This window comes from Glycine max, chromosome 11, assembly GCF_000004515.6.
Source record: "Glycine max cultivar Williams 82 chromosome 11, Glycine_max_v4.0, whole genome shotgun sequence".
Taxonomy (NCBI): Eukaryota; Viridiplantae; Streptophyta; class Magnoliopsida; order Fabales; family Fabaceae; genus Glycine; species Glycine max.
In genome coordinates this window covers 35,458,317-35,484,311 of record NC_038247.2, presented here as the reverse complement: position 1 = coordinate 35,484,311, position 25,995 = coordinate 35,458,317, and the positions used below count along the sequence as shown (strand labels likewise).

The following is a 25,995-nucleotide window of genomic DNA, read 5'->3' as shown; positions in this document are numbered from 1 at the left end:
GTGCTCGCCTAGCGAGTCGTTTGTCCCTTCTCGCACTCAGCGCGCCCAACTCGCTAAGTCAAAGAGCCTTTAAAACAGAGCAAGATAAGAGAAGAAGTTAGAGCGACAAACCACCAGCCTCCAAAAGAGTCTAGGTTAGAGGGGTGAGATTAGGGTTCTAGAGGTTGAAGGAGACATCCTCAACCATTCTCAACCATTTTCTTCCCTAAAAATCTGTACTTTGTGCTGAAAAGTTCATTGCTTGTAATGGAAGGCTAAATCTCTTATTGGGAAGTTCTGTAGAACCTTTGATGTAATACTCTTTCACTATCTATTTAATGATGTTCTTATGTGTTCATTGCTTCTATCTATGCTTATTTTTACATGTTTGTGGCTTGATCACCCATTTGTATGTATAGTTAGGATTTTTAGCATTGGGAAGTGCTTTAAAGCCTTAGAACTTGATAGAGCAAGCTAGAAAACTGTATGCCTAGGAATGGAGTGTAGTGATTTAGTCTTTATTATGCTGTAATCTTAATGCAACTCATTTAAACTAAGTTTGTTGAGGGATTAAGGATGAGGTTTAAATAGAGTTAGACCCATTCACTCAAGGGATTTTGGTTTGGGTAATTTTTCAGCATAAGAACACTAAAACAACGTTAAATAGAGAAAAACCTTTAACAACATCAAAGTAAGTTCAGTAGAATGACCCAACGCTTTTTACTTGACTGTTTTTACTTCTCAGCTTCTAGACTTCTAGACATTTTAGTTTGTAGTTAATTAGATTTTCATATAAAAACCCCATTTAATATTTACTTGCTTTAAACAAATGTTTGCTCATTGAACATATATTTTCCGAATGAAACAAGTTCCCTGTGATTCAATACTCGGTTTTACCGGTTTATATTACTTGTGCGACTCAGTACACTTTCTAATTAGCATCGCGGAAGAGCGAACAAAAAGGCAGACAATTGTTGGATGTAAAGGAAGAAGGTATTGAAGGATTTCAAAGTGAAAGGTTCAAAGCTAGGCTAGTAGCTCTTGGATTTACTCAAAAGGAAGAAGTAGATTTTGTAGAAATCTTCTCACATGTGCTAAAACATAGTTCAATAAGAGTTTTTCTTGCTATGGTAGCTCATTTTGATATAGAGCTTGAACAAATAGATGTCAAAACAACCTTTTTGCAAGGGAAGTTGAACGAGACCATTTATATGAAGCAACCTACTAGTTTTTGTCCTAAAGGGTGATGAACAGAAGGTGTGTTTGCTCAATCGGTCCTTATATGGTCTTAAGCAGTCTCCTAGGATGTGGTATAAGTGTTTTGATGATTATATAATTAAAATTGGATTCTCTAGGAATGCTTATGACTATTGTGTGTACTGGAAATGTCACAAGAATAAGAAACCAATTTACTTGTTGCTCTATGTTGATGATATTCTATTGGTCAGCCAAAGCATGACTAAAATTGCTATAGTTAAGAGATTATTGAATCTAGAGTTTGAGATAAAAGATCTTGGACATGCTAAGAAGATCATTGGTATAGAAATAACCAGGAATAGGAAGGAAAAAATGTTGTACCTATCTCAAGTAGATTACCTCAAAAGGGTCTTGGAAGGATTCAATTTAAAAGGAACAAAGTCAGTTACCACTCCCCTAACACAACACTTTAAGTTGTCTAAGGAACAAGAACCAAAGTTTGATGAAGATACAACTTATATGTAGAAAGTGCCATATGCCAATGTTGTTGGAAGTATCATGTACTTCATGGTGTGTTGCAGGCCAGATCTGTCATACTTTATGAGTGTGGTAGGCAGATTTATGGAAAATCCAGGCAAGAGGCATTGGGAGGATGCTAAATGGGTTTTGAGGTATATATCTGGGACCATTGATGTTGGATTGAAGTATGCTAATCGAGGTGAAGTTCCTAGTATTGAAGGGTATGTGGATTTTGATTTTGCTAAGAGCATTGATACAAGAAAGTCCACTACTGGCTATGCTTTCAAGGTGTTTGGAAACTTAGTCAATTGGAGGGCTAATTTGCAGTCAGTAGTGGCCTTATCCACTACTGAAGTTGAATACATAGCAACTAATGAAACTGTAAAGGAATCATTGTGGTTAAGAGACTTGGTTTCAGAACTACTCCAAGTGAAAGAGTTGAAAACCACTGTAATTCATTGTGACAGTCAAAGTGCAGTGAGTTTGAGCAAGAACCAAGTGTATCATGACAGAAGAAAGCATGTGGATATCAAGTATCACTTCATTCGAGATATAATCAAGAGTGAAGTTGTTGCTATTAAGAATATATCTACAAATGAGAATGTTGTAGACATGCTCACAAAAGCTTTACCCTCTAAGAAGTTCAACTATTATTTACAGTTGTTGAATAATACTGGTTCTAACTAAGCCTTAAAACAAGGTGAAGATTGTTGTATATGGTCTAATATTAGTTGGTTAGTTTGGGGGAGGGGGGCGTAGCTGGCAGCCTTAGGTAGTTATTTTATGTTATTCTATTAATAATTGTTGGCATGTCATCACATGTATATTAGTTCTATTTTTTGTTAATAAAATAACACTAATGGTTTATGTTTCCATAACCAATTCATGTTCTTGATTCATAACAGCAACAACCATGCATATATGTACATGTCAGTCTAAGTGACTCACAAATTAATCGTGCTAAACTTTTTTTCATAAAAACAATTAACAAAGCAAGAGATAAGGAATTTAAAATAGAAGATAAAGAAAGCAAAAGATAAGAAGGATAAGAAATTTAAAATAGAAGATTAGGAGATAAGATAAAAATTTAAAGAGATGAGAGATTAAGGTAAAAGACAAGAAATGTAGAAGATAAAGATAACGATTCTTAAAGATAAATTCAAAATTTAAAATATGTTGGAGCCTAGCATGTCAAAACTACTTGTAATGCAATGTTAATGATTTTTTCTATCTAATGAAATCCCCATTTTCACTCGCATCTACTAAGACACTCTATATTTGGTTTCCCGCATGAAGAGCCTAACTTATTTATTCTTTTCTCCCAAATTTCTTTGCAAAGATAAAAATAATAAATCGCGTTAAGATTAGAGATGCATGAATTGGGAAAAACAAATATCAATCTATTTCTAGCAATGATTTTATTTAGATACCCTTCCCCAGTTCTTTAGAAAATAATCATTTTTCAATGCATTACCCTCTAAACATTATATGGATGATCATGTCATAATAAACAGAAAAGCACAGAAGAATAATAGAAACAAGATTACATTAAATAGATAATGGAAAATAGTTACATTACAAGAGTTTGGCCTGTCAGGCTCCCAACAAAGGGGTTTAGCCTCTCATTGCCATGAAAGACTTTACACTTTAGGGGCTAATGTGGATGGAAGAAAGGGCTAGATGACTAGAAGAAAGAAAGGGAGGAATGGCTAAAGAAGGAGGGTTTCCCATATGAAATAGGCTCAGGCTTTGGATTTTTTCACTAGAGAGCTCTGAGACTCAATGTGTCTTTTCCTCCTGCTCTTTACTCCTTTTATAGACCTAATATAACTTATTTTTCACGCTAACTTTGCGCCGAACGTGCACTCCTGGGCTTAGTGAGAATGGCGGTTTAATCACGCGGTTAGCGCGGTGTGCATACTAAGTGCGACCTTGGGCTTTCTCGTGGGCCTTCTTTGCGCTAAGCTTAAGTTGATCGCTAAGCGAGCATGAGCGCTGAGCCGGTATCGTGTGCTAAGTGAGTCGTCCAATTCTTCCAACTTTTCTTCAAGGATGTTTCTTCCAGTTTTTGCATTAATTTTCCTCTAAAGCACTTGAAATCTTCTTCTTTTGAATTATGCTGATAAAAAACTGTAAAGATATTAATTTCTTTATTATTTCATTAAAAATAACAATAAAGTAAAGAAATTACAATCATTCTTAACCAAAATTGACTACCAAATTAACTCAAATTTCGTAGTTATTAAATGATCATCATTTTGTATAAGTGATACCCATTTAAATAATAAACAATTAGAGGAGAGAAAATTAGATTGCTTATACGTGGTTTATAGGACCTATCGAAATTCGAATAAACAACTCAAGTAAGGTTACATTGTTACATAATAATATTCATATTGAATTTATGAATTTCATTTTTAAGTTGACATTTAAAAAAAAAAAACTTTACAGATTATAAACGTTCTCCGGTGATAACAATCTTTGTTTAGACTAGATAGATTTATCACGGGCATCAAAACTTTCTTTCCTCAAAACATTCAAATTAGATTGCTTACATGTATATGTGGTTTACAAGAACAAGACCCACTCGAATTTAAATAAGCAACTATCATTATTACAATAACATTCATATTGAATTTATGAATTTTGCTTTTAACATTAAGTTGACGTTTCAAAAACTTTTTTTTCACATATCATAAATGTTCTCCGCCAACAATAAATTTGTTCAAACTAAGTAGGACTATTGCAAGCACCAAAACTTTATTCTCTCAAAACATTAAAACTGGATTGCTTAAATGTATACATGGTTTATAAGACCCACCAAAATTCAAATAAGCAACTCAAGTAACGTTCCACTATTACAATGACATTCATATTGAATTTATGAATTTTGCTTTTAACTTTAAGTTGATGTTTTAAAAACTTTTCTTTACATATCATAAATGTTCTCCACCGACAATAATTTTGTTCAAATTAAGTAGAACTATTATGAGTATCAAAACTTTATTCTCTCAAAACATTCAAACCGGATTGCTTAGATGTATATGTGGTTTACAAGACCCACTGAAATTCAAATAAGCAGCTTAAGTAACATTCCACCGTTACAGTAGCATTCATATTGAATTTATGAATTTTGCTTTTAACTTTAAGTTGACGTTTTAAAAACTTTTTTTTAATATATCATAAATGTTATCCACTGACAACACTTTTGTTGAAATTAAATAAGACTATTATGAACAAAAGAACTTTATTCTCTCAAAACATTCAAATCGGATTGCTTATATGTATATGTGATTTTAAAGACCCGCCGAAATTCAAATAAGTAACTCAAGTAACGTTCCACCATTACAATATCATTCATATTGAATTTATGAATTTTTCTTTTAACTTTAAGTGGACATTTTAAAAACTTTTTTTTACATTTCATAAATATTTTCTAGATAAAACTATTATGAGCACCAAAATTTTATTCTCTCAAAGCATTCAAACCGTATTGCTTAGATGTATATGTGGTTTACAAGACCCACCGAAATTCAAATAAACAACTTAAGTAACGTTCCACCATTATAATAGCATTCATATTGAATTTATGAATTTTGCTTTTAACTTTAAGTTGACATTTTAAAAACTTTTTATTTTTGCATGTCATAAATGTTCTCCACCGACAATAATTTTGTTCAAATTAAGTAGAACTATTACGAGTATCAAAACTTTATTCTCTCAAAACATTCAAACTAAATTGCTTAGATGTATAAGTGGTTTACAAGACCTACCGAAATTCAAATAAGTAACTCAAGTAATGTTCCACCATTACAATACCATTCATATTGAATTTATGAATTTTTCTTTTAACTTTAATTCGACATTTTAAAAACTTTTTTTTTTTACATATCATAAATTTTTTCCAGAGACAATAATTTTGTTCAAAATAGGTAGAGCTATTATGAACATCAAAACTTTATTCTCTCAACATTCAAACCGGATTGCTTAGATGTATACGTGGTTTACAAGACCCACCAAAATCCAAATAAACAACTTAAGTAACGTTTCCACCATTACAATAACATTCATATTGAATTTATGAATTTTGCTTTTAACTTTAAGCTGATGTTTTAAAATTTCTTTTTTTATATATCATAATTAGATGCATATGTGATTTACAAGATCCACCGAAATTCAAATAAGTAACTCATGTAACATTCCACCGTTACAATAGCATTCATATTGAATTTATGAATTTTTCTTTTAACTTTAAGTGGACATTTTAAAAACTTTTTTTTACATATCATAAATATTTTCTACTTACAACAATTTTATTCAAACTAGATAGGATTATTGTGAATACCAAAACTTTATTCTCTCAAAACATTCAAATCAAATTACTTAAATGTATATATGATTTACAAGACTCACCAAAATTTAAATAAGTAACTCAAGTAACGTTTCATCTTTACAATAACATTCATACTAAATTCATGAATTTTTCTTTTAATATAACATTTTAAAACCTTATTTTTCATGGATCCTAATTTTTTTCCTATCAACAATTTTATTTAAACTAAATAAAACAATTATAAGTAAAAGAACTTTCCTCTCTCAAAATATTAAAACCGGATTCCTTATATGTATATGTGCTTACATTGTTACACTAATATTCATACTAAATTTATAAATTTTACTTTTAGGTTGACATTTTAAAAACTTTATTTTTTTATGAATGATAACTGTTTTTTCACCAAAAATAATTTTGTTGAGACTAAATAAATCTATTAAGAGTGTTAAAACTTTTCTCTCTCAATATATTTAATGCAATTACTAATGACATATTCAATAGTTTAGTAGAGAGTACTAATTAAGTTAATACAACTTTACATCAATTCATGTAAAACTTTTTTATTACTAAAAAAGAAGACAGATCCAGAATCCAACCACAACATCGCTTAGAGCCATTACCATTTCCTCAGTCATCATTTCCACACACACACACACACACATATATATATATATATATATATATATATATATATATATATATATATATATATATATATATATATATATATATATTATGATATCAGTCACCTAACCAACCACGTAGTAAGTCTTTTACAACCACACGTAAACTAGCAAAGACAATCTATAGTGCATTTGTCCTTTCTTCGAATTTTTTAAAGAAATGTAAACCGCTATTCTATAGTATTTCTATTCTACACAATTTTTCCAGTTTCCATTTTTAATTATGACGGTGAAACACATAACCGTTACGAGTGTGTGAAAAGTGCAGACCCACCACCCCCAACACAGTGTCTCCACTCCCTCCTTTGAATTTTCTGCCATTATTATTCCTTTGTTTCGTTCTTCCGTTTTTACACTTTCCCCCATACTTCTCTTCTGCATTCGGAAAAAATTAAAACCAATCAATTAAGCACAGCATAACAAAAACTTGCATTAAAAACGCACTCAAACAACAACACTACTAATAGTACTACTACCCCCAACCTCGTCAAGGTAAAACCCAACAACAACAAAAACAACCTTAACCATTCCAACATTATTTTCACTGTTTCCTCGGCATCACCGAATCAGAACTTGAACATCCATCCCCATTTCCCAATGTCACCACTTCAAACACCCTTCTTCATCACCTTCTTCTTCTTCCTATGTTGTCTCAATGCCTCTTCTTCTATTTTCGCCACCACCCAATTTGACTTTGCGACTTTAACTATGAGCACTTTGAAGCTTCTCGGCGATGCCCATTTGAACAACAACACCGTCAGCCTCACCGGCGACCCCGCCGTCCCCAACTCCGCCGCCGGCAGAGCCCTATACTCCGCCCCCGTCAGATTCCGGCAACCGGGCACCCCTTCTCCAGCGAGCTTCTCCACCTTCTTCTCCTTCTCCGTCACCAACCTCAACCCCTCCTCCGTCGGCGGCGGCCTCGCCTTCGTCATCTCGCCGGACTCCTCCGCCGTCGGCGACCCCGGCGGTTTCCTCGGCCTCCAGACCGCCGCCGGCGGAACCTTCCTCGCCGTGGAATTCGACACCCTTATGGACGTGGAATTCAGCGACGTCAACGGAAACCACGTCGGGTTGGACCTAAACAGCGTCGTTTCGACGCAAGTTTCCGACTTGGGAACCATCGGAGTGGATCTCAAAAGCGGCGACTCGGTGAACGCATGGATCGAGTACGACGGAAACGCCAAAGGGTTGCGCGTTTGGGTCTCGTACTCGAACCTTCGTCCCAAAGATCCGATTTTGAAGGTGGATCTCGATGTGGGTATGTACGTTGACGATTTCATGTATGTGGGTTTTTCTGGGTCTACACAAGGTAGCACCGAGGTTCACAGTGTTGAGTGGTGGAGTTTTAATTCTTCTTTCGATTCCGCGGCGGCTCCTGCCGCCGCCACGTCTGTGCAAAAGGAGCGTAAGTCTTCTAAGAAGAGTACTGTGGGGGCAGTTGCTGGGGTTGTCACTGCTGGTGCTTTTGTTCTTGCTCTCTTTGCTGGTGCGTTGATTTGGTTGTATTCTAACAAGGTTAAGTACTATGTGAAGAAGCTTGATCATTCTATTGAGTCGGAGATTATTAGAATGCCTAAGGAGTTTAGCTACAAGGAGCTGAAGTTGGCCACTAAGGGGTTCAGTGCTAATAGGGTCATTGGTCATGGAGCTTTCGGGACTGTTTACAAGGGCGTGTTGCCAGAGAGCGGCGACATTGTTGCGGTGAAGAGGTGTAACCATAGTGGTCAGGGGAAGAATGAGTTTTTGTCTGAGTTGTCTATAATTGGAAGTCTAAGGCATAGGAATTTGGTTCACCTTCAAGGTTGGTGCCATGAGAAAGGTGAGATTTTGTTGGTGTATGACTTGATGCCAAATGGGAGTCTAGATAAGGCCTTGTATGAGTCTAGAATGGCTCTGTCTTGGCCTCATAGGCTCAAAATTTTGTTAGGCGTGTCGTCTGTTTTGGCCTACTTGCATCATGAATGCGAAAACCAGGTAATTCATAGGGACATTAAGACTAGTAACATTATGTTAGATGAAGGGTTCAATGCTAGGTTAGGTGATTTTGGTTTGGCGAGGCAAACGGAACATGACAAGTCTCCCGATGCCACCGTAGCTGCTGGGACAATGGGGTACCTCGCGCCTGAGTACGTGCTTACCGGTAGAGCCACTGAGAAAACTGATGTGTTTAGCTATGGTGCTGTGGTTCTTGAGGTGGCCAGTGGGAGGAGGCCTATTGAGAAAGATGATGATGCTGCTGCTGGGAATGGTAAAGTTGGAATTAGCAGCAATTTGGTGGAATGGGTTTGGAGTTTGCATCAAGATGGTAAGTTGCTAACGGCAGCTGATCCGAGACTTGAAGGCGAGTTTGAGGAAGGGGAGATGAGGAAGGTACTCTTGATTGGATTAGCTTGCTCACACCCTGATTCAATGGCAAGACCTACTATGAGGTGTGTGGTTCAGATGCTGCTGGGTGAGGCTGAAGTGCCTATTGTCCCTAGAGCCAAGCCATCTACTAGTTACAGTACTTCTCAACTCTTAATGAACTTGCAAGATAGTGATACTGACTGTAAGAATGGTATGATCACAATCTCTACCTCTTCATCAGAGAACAGCTCCAATGGCAAAGATATAGTCTGATGGAAGTCTTTGGCTGAGATCTTGTCATTTTTTTTTAATTATTTACTCAAAATGTAGATAGACTGAAATGTATTCTTTTGCTCATGTATGTAAACTCCAATAACATTACAATTAAAGGCCTTCTTGAGAAAGGAAAGAATTTTGGGGATTATGCAATTTTGCCTCTGGCATTCATAGTTTATGGTAGAGTGCTTCTGTTGTACATTTTTATACAAATTAAATTAAATGGATCTCGGTGAGTAGAAATGCAAGATGCTGGTGTTGAGTTTGAGTGTTACATGCAATCTGGGGAAGGTCGTGGATTTGTATATATTGTTGTTTCACTTCTAATTCGTGTGCAGTGGTTTAGTGCTAGTTGGAGTTAACTAACTTATGCTAAATACCATTTTCTTTGGACAATTAGATTTCACCTACCATGGTATAATGAAAACAACAATTTCTCTAAAGCTTTCTCCCTTTCTTTTAGAAATCCAGGCTTTGTACTGTATCTTACATTCATAAGAAATGACAATTTTATTCCCTTTTCTGTTTTGGTGTAACATAGCTTTTTAGTATAATGTTATGGCACCAAGTCTTTTTTGTATCATTTTGCTAATTTGCTGAATGCATTTTTAGAATTTTATGGAAGGACAAATATCTGTTTAATAGCAACATTTTTCACCCTGGGTGCTTGACTGATAGCTTATGCATATAGCTGAATATATATTACATCTGAAGTTCATCATTTACTTTTTAATATCAACTATTAATTTATTTCTAGTGTCTTCCATGTGATATTTTCATGTATCAGCCTTGCTATCTATGCTTCTCTTTGGGATACTATTACAACTCACCAGGGCTTCAAGTCTGTCACATTGACCTTTCTTTTGATGGTGACATTGGAACTGTATTGTTGATATTTGTACATGGGTGTGAGAATCATATACTACTTCAGTCTTTTTTAAAAATTTTATTTTTGTTTTGTATGATGGACAGCTGGACTTGAAGGCTCAAGTTGGGTAGTGATCATTGTGTTAGTGAAGACCTAGATCTGTCTCCCTTGTAAGGATTCTATGGAAAATATCGAAAACCAATGAATGATGCCACTTTTCTAATACTTCAAGTGGAAGTTTAGCCTGTATTTGATTTCAACCGAATACTTAATTTTGGTTGAAATTGTTTGTGCTTCTTTCCTTTGGCATGACTTGTATTTTTTTACACAATTAATTATCCTCAAAATGAGACTCCAACATTTCTAACTCCGATTTTGCTAGTAATTTTTTTTTACTTAGATTGCACTGCAGCCAACCATTGTTATGTTAAGCATGACTTATATGTGTGATCGTACGTACACTTCCATTTTATATTCAAATAATAAACCCCTTCTATGCTGGAAGGGTTGTGCAAAGCGCAGTTCAAGGAAAAAATCGATCCGGTTTCGAATTGATTTAAATTCTTTAAACCAAATCTGAGAACCAATTTTTAAAACCAATTTAGAATCAAACTGATTTTAAGAATTGATGCGAGAATGAGCTGATTTTAAACCGGCTTTAAGAATCAAACAAGTTTTGAACTAGTTTTTAAAACTTTTTTTTTTTAACTATTCCAGTTTTAGAAAAAAAAATTGATTATTAAGTGAATCAAACCAGTTTTAAAGCTAGTTCAGTTCAAACAGAACTAATTTACAAAAATGATTTGTTTTATTTAACTGAATCAGTTTAGTTTAAAAATCAATTCTATTCGATGCAATCAGAAAACAGTTAAGTTCAAATCGGTTTATATCCACACCCTTGCAGGTTATAGTTACTGTACTCTTCTTTTCTTAGGCATGTTGAGATCATATTCAAGATATTCGAAAAGCTACCTTACCCAAGAGATAAAGTTTAGTCTGTTTGGTAAATAATTTTAGTAGCTTAGAACAACTGCAGCGGTAGTAAAAAAGGATTCTTAAATAATAAGAACTAGTGCTTAATTTTATTACACCGTTAGAGGCGCATCGTATCTGGTGCTTAAAAAATGAAAAGTAACCTTTTTATTGTCAAAAAGTAACAGTTTAAAGTATGAAAAGATAATGCATGCTACTTATCGGTGGAACCCATTTAGTTAATTTTGTAGAGGTATTGGGTTGGAGAGATTGGGTTCTTATGAATAGCTTAAATTGAAAAAGGTAACAATGAGTAATGTGAAATGAGATTTACTTAAGAACCCAAATGAAAGATCTTGCCTTTGACATGATCTTATAAGATACTTTGACTAATTGCTCCTTATGAATTTGTTGTTTTTCCATTCCTAACATTGATCCTCAAATACAAATTGCTGAGATTAGAGATCCAAAACGGGCCAACACTTTTTGAATACTCAACCTTTTGGGTTGGTTGGGCTTTTGACCAATTTAGCAGGCTATTGCAAATGGGCCTGCTTAGAGATAAGCATAATTTAAACTTGAACAAAAAAAAATGTGAACATATCATATGGAAGATAAATATAATTCATGATTCAGAAAATAGTCAAAAATACAGTGAATCATACTTATACAGATGAAAATACAGTTTGATATTTGCCTCTCATCAATAAGCAACCGAATCAGATAAATAGCTTGACTCAATCAAAAGTACTTACTCCTCAAATATATATATGAAAAAAAGAACTAGAATAAGGCAGGGATAGGCACAACACAACACAACACACTCTTGAAGCTAACTCTAACAAACACCATTCATCTTGTCATTGTTCTTCTTCCTCTCCAACACAAACTTCTTCCAAATGGCAGTGATTTCCCTCTGAGTCTCCATAGCACTCTTCTTAGCAACCACTACCTTGCCATTTTCTTCAGCAGTGACTGTCACACTAGTGCTGCTTATGACCCTAGCAGGAAGTGAATCAAGCTCATGCAGAACCTTCTCAACATCGGCCACGAGGCGCTCTGCGAGAGTCCTCGAGAAGTCCTCCCTGATGACAACACGAAGCACTGTGACATGTTGAGCATCTGGGGGCATGGTGTATGCTGGCACTATCCACCCAAAGCGCCTTAAGAAGTCAGAGATTTGGAATTCATCAAAGTGGGTGTGGTCTTTCAGTGTGAATGCCACCAAAGGCACTCCATTGTCTTTGGACACAATTGAAAATCTCCCTGTTTTCTCTAGTCCTTCTTTCAGCACCAACATGTTGTCTCTGCAGTTTTCCATCACGTTTCTATATCCCTGCAATCCCATTTTATGTAATCAAGCTATGTGAATCTTTCACAAAATATGATACTACATGTATGAATGAGAAATGATAATAATACACTCCTTGCGCATTTTTTATTTTTTTTATAATCTTTGGTAGAAATATAATAGGAGTTTATTTTTCATACACTTTGACCGTAAAAAGTTTTACATTCTTTATCAATTAGAAATCATCCTCAAAATGATCACTTTAAAAATTGTTATTATAAAGATTAACAAACGACTGATTTATGAATAAATGATAATATAATTTTATACACTTTCTAATAATACATTATTTCTTGCACATTCTTTATCAGTAACAAAAGTATAATAGGATTTTATTTTTGATGCACTGTTAGTGTATAGTATAATAGGATTTTATTTTTGATGCACTGTTAGTGTATAAAGTCTTATATTTTCCATCAATCAAAAATCATCTTTAAATGACTTTAAAAATTGGTATTATAAGCTTTAAGAGACTTATTATATATATCATGTGTGATTGAATAATATTATAATTTTATATCATAAACACATTTCAATTAAATTATTAGGATTCACAAAATTATAAGCAAGATTTATTAAATAAAAAGTGTGACTCGTGACATTTCGTGTCTCTCGATGAATTTTTCCTAATAATAAAGAATGTGTTAAAAAACAATTGGGTCTCTTGGTTGATCTTATTACCTCAAAACCAAGGCGAATTAGTTGGTAGTATTGAGCAATGACTTGGCTAGAACCTGCATTGCATATTTTGTGAAACAATGAGTACATACTCGTGCATAAACCAAAGAATGGTTGCAGAAAGCACAAGTAATAAATTTGCTTTGTTGTTAATTAGTAGTACTTAGATACAACTAAAACTGAGCAATTCAATTATGTTTTACCTTTGGAGAAGTTAAGGGTGAAGGTGGGTTGATCAGCACCAAGATAGTTGATGTGAAAGATGAGTTCCTCAGGCAAGTCCTCCTTGCTTCTCCAGATAACCCAACCGATTCCAGCATAGACCAAACCATACTTGTGGCCACTAACATTGATGCTCTTCACTAGTGGTAACCGGAAGTCCCACTCAAGCTCTGGGTAAAGAAATGGGGCAATGAAGCCACCACTTGCTGCATCAACATGAATAGGAGTGTCCCACCTACCAAACAATTTCACATGTCAATTCATAAGGTCTAAAATTTTAAAATAATTCTAAATCTTCATCTAATATAATATCCACATACTAATCTTCTTAGGCTAAATTTATAGTTGTCAATTAAATTACTTGTTTTTTTTATCCTTTGATAAATTGGATAAATAAGCCTTATAAATAGAAACATAATAATATTATATAATTTTAATACAAGATTAGAAATGTTTTTGAAAGTTTCTTTACGAAAAAAACTCTATATTTAAAAAAATTCTCAAAAACACTTATGACTTCCAAACAAGTCCTAAATATATTTGACTTTTGATTTAATACTTTCTATATAGAATATGATTTGATACTTTCTATATAGAATATATATAAGATATTCAATCTAGACATGCATGGTGTATAAATGTAAGGAACATTTAAGTAAAGGGAGCTAGAGGGAGGAAGGCAGAGACACACCCAGTTATTTTATTCTTTTCAATTAGGAGATCATTTAAGCGTTTGACATCTTCAAATTCTCCATTTAGTGTTGAACCAAGGATAGCAGCAACACAAATAGTGTTCTCATCCACCAATTCCACGGCCTTTTCAGGGTCCATCACATAGTAATCATCACGGAGCTTCACCTCCTTCAACTCCACCTCAAAGTACCTTGCAAATTTCTCCCAGCAAACCTGAACACACATAATTAATCAATTAAAACTCTGATTAGTTCCATACTATATTACTCAACAAACAATGCTCTTGAAAAATTAATAAAAATGTTTTGAAGTGTATGTACCTGAACGTTGGCTCCAGTGACAATGTTGGGTTTGTCAAAAGGTTTTCCCTCTTGTTTCCTTCTGTTTTGCCACTTTCTTTTGAATGCCAATCCAGCTAACATTATGGCCTCTGATGAGCCAACCGTGCCAACACCAACTGCAGCCTCAGTCTCTTCTAGTGGTGCATTGAAAAGATGAGCTATCATGTTAACACATCGATTCTGCATGCATACAATACAAGTAATTAAGAAATATGGTACTTCCAATACTCAATACGTACCTTTTCTAGAAAATAAAACATTCAACAAAATTACAAATAGCCTTTCAAAAATATGACTGAATAATGAACATTGTTATGATATATCAATATCAGCAGAAAATTCTTTGTCAACATTGTTATGGTAGTATTAAATATTCTTACAATTTTAAGCTACAAAAATATATCCCCCCACCCCCGCAAAAGCAGCAAAATATTACTTCGATTGTTTGAAGTTTAAAGTTGATTTTGAACAAGTTTACCAAAGAAGGCGATACAATTATAAAACTGTTTTAATAATTATATATAGGGGGTGAGCATGATCCAACCCGAGGTTATTTGGACAGATTTTAAAAATAGATCCAGTATATTTTCTTATGATGAGTTCGAGTTATGATTTGGGTTGTCCTGACTCAGTTTAATTAACATTAATACTTTCTTAAAATGTATAAGCTTTTTTTTAACAATCATGTATTAATAATAAAAAAAATTATCGAATAAATAATATTTTGCATAATATGATACTATATTTATAATAAAATTATTTATTTTGAAATATTTTTCATAAAATATATCTTTATTTAAATTTATACCCATTTGTATCTCCTCAAAAGTTTTTTGGAATAAGATATTCCCTTTCATCGTATCTACATAAAACTTTTATTTAATTCAAGAAAATAAGAAATTTAACTAAGTAATCAATAATATTAAATCTATCTTTAATATATATAAAAATTTAAATTACTTTTTAAATTGTTGAGGCATCATTTCTTAAGCTATTTTTACTTAATTAATGTATTTTCATTTAAATAATGACTTTTACATTGCATAGGAAGAGGGAAATTAAATGAAAGAGATAACCCTTCGAGAGAAAAAAAGTGTTTAAAAATTTTAATTGGTTGAAGGTCACTAATCCAAATAATCCAAGAAATTGTTTGAGAGAAAAAAACAGTTAGCCAAATTCAATATAAAAGAAGACAGTTTTGAACATCTTTTTTAAAAAAATATTCTTATTTTTAATCCTAAAATAATTTTAAATAAAAACGATCACATTAGTTAATTATATATTATACGTATTTATCTTATAATATTATAACATCATCAGTGATGAATCTAGAAACCTTATAAAGGGGTTAAAATTATTTTTTCTTCCTTTATAATTATATAAATATCTAACTTTTAATAAATAATAATTTTTTAAAGTAACTATTTTTAAACATAATGTCAAAACTAATATTTATATTAAATGATGATAACCTTAATTTTTATTATAATAATAATAAACACACAATTAGTTATACATAATTTTACATTAGGTATCACTTTAATTATTATAATAAAATAACAAATACAATTAATTTTACTAAATATTATATTAATTAATATTAACCATACGCAATCTTATATTAATTAATATTAATCATTATTATAATAACACCCTATAAAATTAATTTTATACTAATTAACTTAAAAATGTATCAAGAGAAGGGGCTGAAGCCCCCGCTCCCCCTCTATATTCATACCTGAACATGATCTTTTGTGTTAATTAAATTTTTCTTTTCTAAAATTTCATACGAAATTTTTATTTGATATATTACAAAGTAATATATATATATATATATATATATATATATATAATTATTTTCAAATTGATCTAATGTAAACTACAATTGAATTAATACCTTTATTTGATGGTCTCATTAAAAATATAGGTTTGTATGGAATGATACAAATAATGTTCAGGAGCTTTTGGTGCCGACATAGAAAAATGACCCGATATTACTATTAGGGTCCACTGCGGTTCCGTTTAGAAAAACGTGGTACCTAACTTTATCAAACCATTGAATATACTAATGTTTTGAGGCTCCACAGTACTATTACTATGTGCCTTTGGGATTCTTCTTTATTCACATTTTTTGTGATCCTCAAAGTACTTTTTCTAGCCATCCATTATGGTTGTCCTCTTTCCTTATTAGTTTTATATATATTCAAAGTTACGCACTGCCTATATTATGACAACTCAGATCCACATTATTGTTGGGAACAAAAAAGCTAGGCATGCTTTCATTTTAAGTAAACACAAGAATGCAAGTAGTAATATTTTATTCTTGTGATTGATCCGAAGGTTATAGACCCTATGGTTGCATTTGTTATTGGTTGATAAGGGTTAAATTTTTTTTATCCATTATAACTCATTTATCTTATTCAATTAATTAAATTAAATTTTCTTTAATTTTATTCTCTACATTCTTAATTATAATACTTAATTACTTATTTCATCATAATTAAAAAAGTGATTGATTTTCTTATCATTATATATATATATATATATATAAACTATTTTTATTATTAATCATCTTCTCTTTTTATTCTAGTTATTTACCAGTAGAACAATGTATCTAAATAGATACTCTTTTATTCTGAAATAGTAGTATTTTAAAGTTTTCTGTATAACCAAAGAGTTACAAGAGAAATATTAGGAATACATTTTTAAAAAAAAATTATAAAAAAAAATTGATGAGTCACATGTCATATTTAATAATTTTTTCTCTTAATTTTGTAATTTTTAATAAATTTTTGTCAATCAGAGATGATGTGTTTAAAAAATAAATTATGTTTTTTTATAGACTAGAGGTATGAGGTATGTTTTGTTGTGGACAATTATGCTTCAGATGAAATTCGAGATTTTGAGTTAAATTACAACAACTACAAGCCATTGATTCATAAATTTAGTGGTAAAAATAAAAAATAAATTTTATTATATTTTGTTAGTATTTTCTAATTTACCTAATGAAAACATGTTAGACAATAACTAATAAACTTTATGTTTCAAAATTCAATTGCAAAAATAATTAAGAAAATTAATTTCCAAGATAAAATTTACTTTAAAACGAAAGAATAAGTATTCACAAATTATTTCAAATGTAAATTTTAAAATATTTATTATAAAAATCAACAAATTTAATATATATATATATATATATATAATATGTTATTATTAAATAGTAGTAATAATATAAAAAAAATCTTTTTAGTGTAAGTATAACAATCTAAATAAATTATGTACCGAAAAAATAATTTAAATAAATTCACAAAGTTGACATTGGGGAAGAAAAAGAAAAGAAGCATTGGCTCATGTGCATCTCATTTTCATTTCCATTTCCCTTTCCCAGGATAACGATCGTTATTACATTGTCAGTGACCAGACGTGAATAGTAATTACTCTTTATGAGTAATAAACTAATAATGAGTTGGATGGAATTATGGAAAATAAAGAGAGAAAAAAAAGAGTGATGGATATAATGTGTAATGAAAAGATTAAAAAGAGAAAAAGAATGGAGAATAATATGGAAGTGTAAATAGATAGATGATTTTAGTTTTTATATTGTTGGCGATAACTTATAATCTTGATAAGTTGTTTCAAAGTCAGTCGAAATAATAACAAATAAGATATTTTAAGTGGCTTTTATAATTTTGGGAAAGATAATTCACTAAAAGATTGAGATAAGTAATTTGACTCATTTACATCCAAATCAGGATATTTGGAATCTATATTATATAAGGAGATATTATTTTTACTAATTCAAATTGAAATGTGATATAAAATTAATTTATTTCTAACATCATATTTGTAATTAGTGTATTTAATATAGTTAGAAGCTCCAGTTCCATATCAAGGATGTTTGGGATCCTAGCTTAATTTTTTTTTAAATGTTCTGTTTCAAAAATAAGCAATTTTTTTGTTTTACTAAAAAAACAAGCTATTCTTAAGAAGCTGAAAATTTATAGTTTATGATTATTTTCTAACAACTTTTTTTCTTTCAATTGTTTTTATACTATTTTACTATTTAAAAGCTGATTTTTTGTTGCATTTAATTAAAAAAATAATTATTTTTAAATAAATTTTCAGAAAACTTATCAAAATATTGATTACGATTATAATTGATTATAAGAATATAATCATAATCAAAATTCGTTTGGAATAAATCTAAATTTCACTGCTATTTCAAACATATTTTAAAACAGTATATTCTTTTTACCAAAAAATAATACTCCAATTGAAATTTTTAATGTCTTCGTTTTTGGAGTAGTATATTTTTTATTATCAATTAAAATAAGAAGAAAAGATTAATTAGGATAGGCGACAAATACAAAAGGAAAAGAATATTCAAAGAAGACCGTACCAAACCGGGCAATTGAATACTGTATCCAACAAATAATTAAAAAGAAAATTAAGGTCCAGGAGTTTTTGATAAATCATATTCTTTTTTTCATAAAAAAATTTTAATTAAAATATTTAAAATTCTTAAAATTTAAAATTTTTCATAATTTTAAATTCTTCCCTCCAAACAGATTCTAAAAGAGTTTTATCATATTAAGAAATTTAGCTGACTTGCTTAATTTGAAATAATAAAAAATTAAAATAACTGCGGTGTAAGCAAAAATTGATATACCTGCTCAGATTTGGAAATCAGTTTTTTTTTTTCTTTTTTCTTTTACTGATAGTAAATGTTACACACTTATTAAAGGAAGACAATGACATTATCACATAGTACATCGAACTTCGATCTGCAACTTGAATTATGAAAGTATATTTTATTATTAACCAAAAAAAATAAAAAATAAAAAATAAAAAATAAAAAAGCGTGATTGTTGCATATGATGTAGGAGGGAAATCCTAATCAAGTAAGAGTTACGGCATTTGGAAAATCAGTCAAGACAGGGCCAGAAAAGGACTGTTACTAACATTTGTAAATGTTTAGACGAAATTGTTTTATACTTTGAATAAGTCCACGGAAGAATGGTAGATGGAAATTTGGGTTTTGAAGTTAAGAAAAATCATCTTAATATAATTAAAATATATATTTAAATTATTTTTATATATAAATGTGGTAAGTAGTATTACATCAAGATCTATTTTCCTAAAGTCAGCAACTCTTTTTAGAGAGTTATTGCTGGGAAAAAAAATAATAGTTAATATCATGTGTACATGCATAACAAATTATAAGTGTATTAAACTATTATTTGTTAATTTTTTCATCAACTTTTAAAATTGGTTATTTATTTTTACTATTTTAGAATAACCAAATTTGCACATCAAACACTTTTTTCTTCTTTTTTTTAATAGAACAAAGTTAAAAAGAATTAATTTTCAAAAGTTAGGAAGATAAAGTTAGATGAAAACAAATCATGCATATATAAAGAAAAAAAAAAGATAAAAACAAATCACTTGGATTAGTATTCTTACAAAAGTCAAATGAAAGTTAACCACCCCACTAAATCAAACCCAACAATTACTTTTATATACTTATTGTTCCTTTCCTTATGTGAAGAAAAGTAAAGAAAAGAGTTAGTTACCTGTAACTCAGTGGTGACAGGATACTCGTCCATGTCAACATAGTTCTTATTAATGGCAGCCATGATGAGTTTATCACACTCTGGCTCCATCCAGGTTGTCACAAATGATGCCAAGTTCAACCTTGGGTTCCCATCCAACATCAACTCATCGTTTATTATTTGATACGCTGCCTCCTTTGGTATCGACTCCTCCGGCATCTTAAACCTATATCAATATCAAATTAAATACAACTCAGATCCATAACATATACTATACTATATCAAACTAAGAAGAATTTAATACACACCCCCATCAATCACATATATATAGATTCATGTGAAACTTTTTGAAAAAAGTTGATTAGAGATATAAGATTGATCTGATGATTAAAAAAGATATCGAAAAAGAAAAATGAAAAAGAAGAAGAGAGAATTCGAGTTTTTTAGAAATTAGATCTTCTAATACGAACCCTGATAAAAAAATCTTAGATTTTTCATAACAATAACTTTAAAGACAATTGTAAAATGGTCGTAAAAAGGTTTTTCAGAAATGTTGTAAAAAATGATGTTTTTTAGTAGTAGTGTAGATAAAATAAAATAAAAAAGAAACACCGAGCTGGGCAGTGTTGGGCCAATTGATTAATAATCGGACAAGAACAAAACAACATTGATTAATTCGTCAGTATATAAACATAGTATGAACATTATTTATATAAATCACATGCCTGGGAAGCGAAGTTCTGACATATCGAGAAGCGAAGGTTGAGTGGACAGAGACGTCGGATTCGGAGGTGGTTTTGGAGAGAACCATGGCAGACAGAGAGAGAGAGAAAGAGATAGAAAAAACTTAGAAAGAGTGAGTTTGAGTATGGGAGATGAAATGGAACATAGAGAGGACTTTCTAGATAGCTATTTAAATAGGGACAAGTAGATGTAGTGTGAAAGATGTACTAATTGAATCCACTCACTACGACAAATCAAATGTAGGGTATGATTTACAACCAGATGTAATAATGAGTACTTATTCAAAGTTTTGCATTTGAATAAAATTGTAGGAAATAAAAAAAATAAAAAATATTTATTGTGCTTTTATCTTTTAAAATATTTTCTAAAAACGAATAAGTCTTAGATGACTTTTGTACTTTTAACAGATTAAAGATTTTCTTTTTATAATGTGCTTTTGAATTTACTAGTATAATAGAAACATGTCATTTATAAAAGTCATTGATCAATCCTTCACAAAAAAAAATTTATTGAAGTTTTATTTTATTTCACCATAAAATAATATATTAATAATATAGTATTTTGTTTCGTTTTTAATTGCACTACATTTTATTTTAGTCATGGGATGATATCCAAACATAGATCTACAATTTTTGTGACAATTTTATATGTATATATGACATAGGTTTGAATATTATTTTAGACTATATATTTTAAAGATTAAAATGAACAAAATAACTTTAAAAAAATAAAATACTCAAATTATATGAACTGAAATGATTAATGCATCAACATAGACAACAATATTGCGCTAGACTTCATTTATCTTGTAATTATTGAAGGAAACTCATTTAACAATAAAAATAAAAAAAAATAAAAAAATGTTTCTAAGATTAAAATAATCAAAATAATTTGATAGTGACTAAAAAAAATAAAATGACTAAAATATAAGGATTAAAATAAATTATGTAATATATTTATTTTGTTTGGAGTTTGGACCACTTAACGGGTACAATGGACACATCAATAATCAAATATATATAAAAGGTGTACAATCGAATGAAATAGAATTAATTTCCTTAATTATATTAATAATTCAAATAATAGAATAAATTATTTATTTTTATTATAAAGATTTAAATATTGATATGATAATCTTATGTCACTTCATTCTTAATTATTTTATTTTAAATCACATGTTGATCCTAAGTTAAGGTTAATATTTTCGGTCGTACAATATATCTATCTATTTATTTATTTTTCTCTTCAAAGTGTGTATTAAGAGTAAAGTGAAATGGAGTTATCATATTATTATTTTATTTTAATAACAAAATAAATAATTTATTCACTGTTTGTTATTTTGGACACTTTATATCTCCTCTACTAGTGTTTGAAAAGATAATAAATGGAAACTTCGATTTTAAATATAAATTATAATGTTTATACTTAAATACAAATTCTTATTATATTAACGGACACATTTTACGTTAAGTTTTAAATACAATTATATTTGAAAATTAGAAAGCTTAATGTTTGAAAATTTTTCATTTAACACAAATATTTATATTTTATAATTACAAAATGAATTTTTTCTTGTGTGTCACGCTCGAATTAACACAAATTAAAAGTTACGTTAATTTTGATTTTTTTTTTAAGATTTTAATTGTGATTTTGAATATTATATAAATACCATTGCGTATAGAAAAGGGAAAGTTGAAACTTGACTATGGTTAAGAAGACGAAATTCTTGGTATTATAAGAAAAATTAATATCAGTTAGACATGCATATACTATGAGTGCGTTAGACAACATTTTGAGCAAATCGAAAGTTTATTTTACTAGGTGAAAAAGTTATTTAAACAAAAATGAACTTTTGTAATTGAATAGTTTTTTTCTTTCATTTTCCCATATTTGTGTTTATTAATGTTATATGATATATTTCTTATACATATTTCAAAACAGGTACAGTGACGTAGTAATTCTCATACTTGTGCAAAGACTTGTCGTAACCTTAAAATCTTGAATTTGAACCTAAGCTATGGCCAATAAGGTTGTATTTCCACATCTGCACTTCACTACCGTCTACCGCGTCAATATTAAATCAACAATGAATCAAAATTATACAGTTCTAAAATTATAAATTATCAAATTTATTTTACTAAAAATGCTAAAAGTAAAAATAAACTTTTTTTTTTTATCGAACATTGATTAAAATATTAATTGTAGTTTGAAACTTTTGTTTGATAGGAGAAATAAAATAATATTCCCTCGTCACGTTCTTGGTAGTTGGTACTAATAGAATATTCTAATTTAGACTATTTCTTGATATAGCTCCCACGTTCACATTAAATTCACATCACCTAGGGATATTATATTATATAAGAAAATGTTGTGTTTTTTAGATAAAAGCTTTATTATTATTGTGTGACCAAAAGCTTTAAACAAATAGACTCAAAGCATGAAGCCATATTAACTTTTTAAAAAAATTATAATAATTTGAAGATTGATTTCTCATTTGAAATTGTAATTCGGAAAACACGAGAGTTAAACTTTTGTCGTCTAAAGAATAATTTGAGATTATATAAACGACAACCTAAACACCAATAAATAAATGTTTATCTTCAAATTTTAATAAGTTTATATCGCAATGCATTTTAAATAAAAAATTATATATTTATATATTTTTTTACTTTAAAAATCAGTTTAGGATTCTTTTATTTATTTTTCTGAAAGAAAACATCATTATTGAAAAAATGTCTTCAAAATTTTATAATAATCACAATTTTCCTTAAATGTAAAAATTAAAAAATACTACTATCATTTTAGTATTTTTACAAATAAAAAATAATAATACCCGAACAAGTGCTGATATTTCATTTAACAACCCTCAACCATGTGCACGAGTTAGTCTTCTCGAAACATGTTTATTTATTTATTTTTCCTCCCCAAATTAACATCATAAAATGTAAATAACGGAAAATATTTGTCGGTGATCGACACCACAATCTTTTGGTTCAGAGAGAAAACAGCCAATGATGATATTTCCCCAGTTTTCAATTCAATAGTTTATTCAAAAAAATCTTACAAAGGCGATCGTGTAAATTATGGATATTATTCCAAAGGTTTATCCAGCTGTGTAGTTTAATTATTTTATCTTATCTAAAAAGGTAATCATAATGTGCTTTCTCTAAAAAAAACATTTTGTTTTTCAGTGTTATAAAACTTAATATTTTACTATTTTGCTTTGCTGTGCTTTACTCAAGTATCGTAAACTAATTTCATATATCTTCTTAATAAAAATATTGTTTTTTCCTCATTGTTTAATTCAAAATCGTTGTTTAATAATTTTTTTTACCTTTTGAATATCATAAATTAATTATTTACAAAAAAATATAAATTTAAAATATTTCATGCATATATATATAGACAATGTGCAATTTTAATATACAGTCCCCCCCTACATTACATACTTTTATTGAATAAAAAATATAATATTCTATTTAACAACATTGAATATTTTGAATATCATAAATGAATACAAAAAATATAAATTTAAAATATTTCATGCATATATATACAATGTATAATTTTAAAATGCATCAATGGTGCTAGTTACCCCGGCCCCCACCCTATATCACTTACTTTTATTGAATAATTAAAAAATATAATATTATATTTAATAACATTGAATATTATTGTAAAACACACACACGCTAAAAAATTTAAGTAAGTTAGAAAATAAAAGTTATAAATTTTCTTTTTATTTACCCAAATATGATGATAGCTATTCTTAAAAGTTATAAATTTTCTTTTTATACAAAATATTAGTAAATATGCTTAATAATAACTTAATGAATCCTCCTATAAAAAGAAACTTAATATATCCAAAATAGCTTTCATTAAAAAAAGATTCTTATAATTACGAAAAGACTAATAATTTCTTAACACATTCTAAGTGATTTGAAGTATGTTTGGATTGTTGTTATGACAACCCCAACCTACATTTTTAGAAGAAATACCTTCAATGTATATGCGGTAAAGTAACATTGATTTATTGAGTTTTGTGATACCGCAAGTTCATAAAAAATACAAACATACACTTATAAGTTTGGAACGAACATGATTTTTACTACCATCAAGAAAAAAAGTGAGTAATTTATTATGTATTTACTATCAATTTTCTTATTTTACGAATTTAGTTTTTATATATTAATAAAAAAATTACAGTCAACTAATTAAAAATGGTCTTATATATAATTTTTAAAATATTTATTATAAAATTGATAATTTGACTTTTTTAAAGTATAAACTACACATATTTTTATTTTCATCACACCAATTCATTCATACGAGTCAATTTATAACTTATTTGACTCATAATTCATTAGCTTTTTTTACAGGACCATAATTCTAGTGAATCAATCAATAAATTATACATATTGGTATAATTCAAATAATTAATATATAACTCATTAATTTGCCTGTAGTCTGTTAACCTATATTTACTTTTCATCTCTGATTTCGGTAGTTTAAACCTATATTTGAAACTTTGAAACTATAATTTATGTGTGTTGAGTGTTGATTATGTACATGTTTGCTTTATAGTCATCACGACATATGTTTTAACGGAGATTCAATAGATAAAAATAAAATAAAAATAAAATTTTAATTCTTTTTAAAAAATACTTTTATCTTTAAAGTTACTTTCCATCTGATTTTTAAACATCATCTATATTATTTGTTCGAATTAGAGTAAATATAATTGGAAAACTTAGAATTCCACATAGTTAACTCTGTTCAATAATATATGAATAAAGTGACTATAGTTATCGACTTATCGAGCAATCATCGCAGCTAATCTGATTAGGGAACGAGTAAATGGATCTACAATACTACATCAGAAGAGGATATATAATAAATAATAATATTTAAGAAATTTGTATTCTATATATAATTAAATTATTACATAAGAAGTTGTAATTTATATCATAGATGCTCTGAACATTTAGAGGGGAATTTTTTGGCCGTCATTTAAGATAGCATAAAGATAGTTTTTCCGCTTGCAAAAGCAGTGATGAAACTTTAGATATCAAATGAGAAATACGCGATATAGAATCGAAGGAGAGTGGCTTTGGGAGCTTCTAATACACTAAGTCGCAATCTGCCAACTGTTTTATATTAATGTCGTGAATTAGTCAATACTAGTTTTCATTATAGTGGGTGCGAAGAATATTAACTTTGGTGTCCAATTATTCGTTT

The 25,995-nt window shown here is 29.8% G+C and overlaps 2 protein-coding genes across 2 annotated transcripts; one reads left to right on the top strand and one right to left on the bottom strand.

Annotated features, from left to right (window-relative positions):
• Window positions 1-6,904: 6,904 nt before the first annotated feature.
• Window positions 6,905-9,584, top strand: LOC100811281 (L-type lectin-domain containing receptor kinase VIII.1). The gene has a single exon (XM_003537385.5). It carries the CDS (start codon window positions 7,309-7,311, stop codon window positions 9,331-9,333), a length of 2,025 nt encoding a protein of 674 aa, XP_003537433.1. The 5' UTR covers window positions 6,905-7,308; the 3' UTR covers window positions 9,334-9,584.
• Window positions 9,585-11,784: 2,200 nt separating this feature from the next.
• LOC100796533 (glutamate decarboxylase) lies at window positions 11,785-20,902 on the bottom strand. The gene is made up of 7 exons (NM_001289285.2): window positions 20,739-20,902; window positions 20,035-20,239; window positions 14,441-14,641; window positions 14,119-14,333; window positions 13,409-13,662; window positions 13,209-13,261; window positions 11,785-12,512 (listed from the first exon to the last, which is right to left on the bottom strand). The coding sequence occupies exons 1-7, from the start codon at window positions 20,822-20,824 to the stop codon at window positions 12,015-12,017; spliced, it is 1,512 nt and encodes a 503-aa protein (NP_001276214.1). The 5' UTR covers window positions 20,825-20,902; the 3' UTR covers window positions 11,785-12,014.
• Window positions 20,903-25,995: the final 5,093 nt, after the last annotated feature.

What these genes read in the sequence shown, in the direction of transcription:
- LOC100796533 (NM_001289285.2), bottom strand. Translation starts at nt 20,824, where the DNA reads ATGGTTCTCTCCAAAACCACCTCCGAATCCGACGTCTCTGTCCACTCA. An exon ending in TCACTGGAGCCAACGTTCAG is followed by an intron (nt 14,334 to 14,440) that starts GTACATACACTT and finishes ATGTGTGTTCAG; the next exon opens with GTTTGCTGGGAGAAATTTGC. An exon ending in TAATTCGCCTTGGTTTTGAG is followed by an intron (nt 12,513 to 13,208) that starts GTAATAAGATCA and finishes ATGGGATTGCAG; the next exon opens with GGATATAGAAACGTGATGGA.
- LOC100811281 (XM_003537385.5), top strand. Translation starts at nt 7,309, where the DNA reads ATGTCACCACTTCAAACACCCTTCTTCATCACCTTCTTCTTCTTCCTA.